A 3,921-nucleotide genomic window follows, 5' to 3' on the forward strand; every position below is an offset into this window, starting at 1 on the left:
AAGATTTTAATTTTGCAAACTTACTGTTATCACAGACTTTTTTTTTTGGCTTAAGGTATCAACCTTCTATGGAAAAGATTTTAATTTTGCAAACTTACTGTTATCACTGACTTTTTTTTGGTCACCTCTCTGCTTTGTTTTGTTTGATGCTGAAAAATTATTAGAAAGGATTTAGAAACTTTTTTTTATTTTTAAAATAAAAGTCTCTCCTCCACCCTGGGGAAACACACTGCTTATTTAAAGCACTTTTTTTTTTCTTTACTTTTTTCTTCCCTTCAACATTATTCCTTTTCTCTTCTCTTTTTCCTTTTCCCTTTTCTTTTTTCTCTTCTTTCTTTTCTCCTTTCTTTTCTAGAGCAGACAGGTACAAGAAGGAAGTTGTCTTTCATCAGCAGTCCTTTGAGATAGAGTAGAATTCAGTGAGTCCTCACCATGATAGGATCATAAACTTACTGGGTTAAACCAAGCTAACTTTCCCTAAGCTGCCAAGTTGTAGATGCACCATACATATATGTTTCCTTGTGCCATTTTCTTTTCTTGTAATTTTGTTTTTCTTGATGACCCTGAGCTATGGCTTCTTGTTACTATCACTAGTCAACCTTCTTTTCTTTTCTAGTTTTGCCAATATAGGCCTCAAAGAAAAAATGGCAGAAGAGCACAAAGTAGCTGAGGTACATGAGAGAGGACCAAATGATGTTCTGCACGTGGGAATGGCACTGGCCCTGCTGCATCCAGGAGAAGACCAGGTAATTGATCACACAACCGATCAACATCTGAGTGATCTGCGACAAGGTGATGAACATGGCAAACTTGCGTGAGACTCTGAAGCCAGCAGCCCGCAAGGCATAATAAGAGTACATAACGGCGTGCACTCCATAGTTCATGGTCATGAACCAGCCACCGCCAGCCACCATGTCCTTGTAGGAATACCAAGAATAAAGTAACACAGTAATGTGATGGTACCAGTGTAAGAAGATGAGCTTCTGTTTCCTAAGAATAATGAATATTGTATCACCTGCAACAAAACAAAGAAAAAAAAAAGAAAAAAGAAGGGAGGGGAGGAAATGAGAAACATATTCAACATTTCCATACTTACTGCAGTGCTGTCTTACCTCTGCTGTTGCTGGAGTGTACAGCATTTTGGAGCATGAAAACCTACCTCAGCTCTAGATCTGAGAGCCCATCTGGTATGAGAGCCAGCTTAGCTCCTAATTATGTTATCTTTGGAAAACCAAAGTAAACGCATTTTCCCGTGTGGAAAACCCGTCTGAAAACTCCATAGGTTTACTTGGTAGCCCTTTACTACAAACATAATCTGTGAAAGTCTGAGATGAGGAAGGTGGATGTGCATGTACCACCTCTGACTGTGAGAGTGTCCGTTGTATATTGGGACTAGAAGACGAACACAGCTCAACAGAGAGCCGAAAAACTGAAGAGGCAGCAGCACAGAGTCCTCCAATTCAAATACCTCCCTGTAAAGTAAACCTAGTTCAATTCAGTAGAGCCTTCTGAGCTACCATGCAAAAAGCTATCGCATAGGCAACCTACAATACTGAAAGGTATCTAATCACCGGAAAAAAATGTTTCTATAAAGAAATTTGGTTTACATTGCACTGCACATTCTTTTCTGCAAATTCACATTGCTGTTGTAGAAAACTAAATTTTATTCCTCTCTCCTGCTTTTTTCTTCCTTCTGCTTCTCATGATTGCAGAGCATTACAATTAGATATGTGTATTTAAGTACGCTACTTGTTTACTGTTATAGAAAACATAAGATCCCTGAGATTTGAATATGGGGACTTATTTCTACGAATGTGTATCCCAGGAAATTCAAATCGTGAATATTAGTGATGGTTGGAACCAAACCTGCACTGTCTGCGCAAGATCTGCAATAAGCCATAATGCTACTCTTTACTTCATTAGCTGCAAGATGTTGACTCACACTTTAATAAGTAATCATATGTTCAATTTGTCGTTGCTGCGCAGTTCCAGCTGGTGTTTTCCAGTTTTAATAACAAAATTTCTGTGGTGTTGCAGTAATTTAAGCAGCAGGAAACCAAGGGATTCTGACATAGCAAGGCAACCGGTGTCTCTCCCATTTTTAGGCTGACGAACTGCTGTTCTGTAATTTGCTGAGTCAAATCCTCTGCTGAAAGGTAAAGATTGGTTTTGCTGTACACCTGCACGCAGTGAGGGCTGCAGCCCTTAAGGTTTAGTAAGGGCATCCTCCAAAACGAAAGCTAGCGGGCCGTTAAATCACTGTCTCCTCCCTCCCATTAAAACGATTCTTTTTTACACTAATAAGCCATGGGATAAGAACACATGCAGACCGGCCATTAAGTTGGCTTTGGCATGTATATCCTAAGTACCCTTACCAAAAAAACTGCTGGAGAGACAGGAGTTTATAAGAATCAGGACTGGAAAAGCTAGAGATATTATAGAAAATGGTTTCTATTTGGAGGAAGCAGACAGCCACAGCTTTCAATATTTAGGGAGGAAGCACGTTCATAATTGTACACCTACATGTGTATTTAAGGATGAATGCTGCAGAATGGAGGCAGAACCTGACTCAAAGCTCCTTGCTGACACATCTGCTATAGCCCAGCCTTCATGTCTGTGCCCACGGGGTGAGTAACTGCCGATTACGCTACTCATATTTGCCTACAAATAGCTAAGGAAGAGATGAGGACCAGATTGCTCTTACCTCTTGACTGCCCTGCTGTCTATAATCGCTGCAGTTTATTCCTAGACTGGGAATGGTCTTATTCAACTGCACGTAGCTTTACCTTCAGCCAAGCTGGACTTAATCTCTAGAGACTAAAACATGCAGAGTTTGGGGTTGGTTTTGTTTACTCAGTTTTTCTAAGGCTAAAATGAGATTTCAACAGCACTGAAACCCTTCTTGTGCTTCCTGCACAGACATTTCTGCTCTAGATATGCATAGTGAGAGAAAGGGAGATTGGGTACTCACCTAGTTCAGGTGCTTTGCTTAGCACAAATGCATATGCCCAGAATTTGCTGACAGGTCCAATGTAAAAACTCTGGTCACACACAGACTGCTTCAGGCCTTTGGTCATCAAAATGTACAGCATATAAGCACCAGTTCGAACAGCACCAAATATACTTTAAAACAAAAAGAGAAAATGGAAGAAGTTGAGTGAACACTTGAAATCTACATGCCATCACTTCAAATCACTATGAGAAAAAGGCCATAAATGTGCTGAGACAGTAAGTTTGAGACAGCCTTAAAGCTGTAGCAACTCTGCTGGCTTCTAGAAAACTATTTTGAACTCAGATTTGTAAACTGGACTGCAGCTGTATCCCCTGGTGAAAGTCTGGAATGGCAACGGCAATGTCTTTTATTCCATTACTACAGGAACGATCTTTCAGTTTCCAAGAGTAGTGGGAGACATCTACATCAGATGAAAACAACAGGCAGAGTTCTGCTGCTGACCGCTGGGAAACTACAAGAAATTATTTGATCAAGAGCTGTCATCAACATAATCAGGACCGATTCCCTCTTCTGATTTCCTCAGTTTTCTCTTGTCTCTCCCTGTGTTTGCTACACCCACAGGAGCTCTGAGCACAGACAAACCCAGGTAGGGCACGCAGATTTTGGTGTGAGGTCTCAGTCAGGGCCAGTGTTTTGGTGTACGTGCTGACTTCATCTTTTAACAGGTCATTGCTAACAGAGTAATTGACCAGTTGAATGGAGTTGTGAACAGCAGATCAACCCTCACCTCACCAAAGTGATATGCAAGGTAACAGTGTTCTGTAAATGAGAAACATCAAGGAATTTGCAGTGGTATTAATTAGCACAATTACAAGGGGGATAGGTTGAGCTAACAAAAGATATCCAGATGATGTAAGGAACAAAGACTTCTGTCTCAGCAGTGAGGAGCTCTGCAGCAGGAATTGCCT

General features: G+C 40.8%; 1 protein-coding gene across 1 annotated transcript in view; it reads right to left on the minus strand.

The window, feature by feature from the left end:
* Positions 1-319: 319 nt before the first annotated feature.
* Positions 320-3,921, minus strand: part of ELOVL6 (ELOVL fatty acid elongase 6) — a 24,253-nt gene continuing 20,651 nt past the window's right edge. The window contains exons 2-3 of the mRNA XM_010142788.1: positions 2,972-3,123; positions 320-1,015 (exon numbers count right to left, since the gene is read on the minus strand). Coding sequence (XP_010141090.1) covers positions 591-1,015; positions 2,972-3,123 — 577 coding nt within the window. The 3' untranslated portion in view covers positions 320-590. The remainder of the gene's footprint in view (positions 1,016-2,971; positions 3,124-3,921) is intronic.

The sequence above is a fragment of the Buceros rhinoceros genome, unplaced genomic scaffold, assembly GCF_000710305.1.
Source record: "Buceros rhinoceros silvestris isolate BGI_N320 unplaced genomic scaffold, ASM71030v1 scaffold8269, whole genome shotgun sequence".
NCBI lineage: Eukaryota > Metazoa > Chordata > Aves > Bucerotiformes > Bucerotidae > Buceros > Buceros rhinoceros.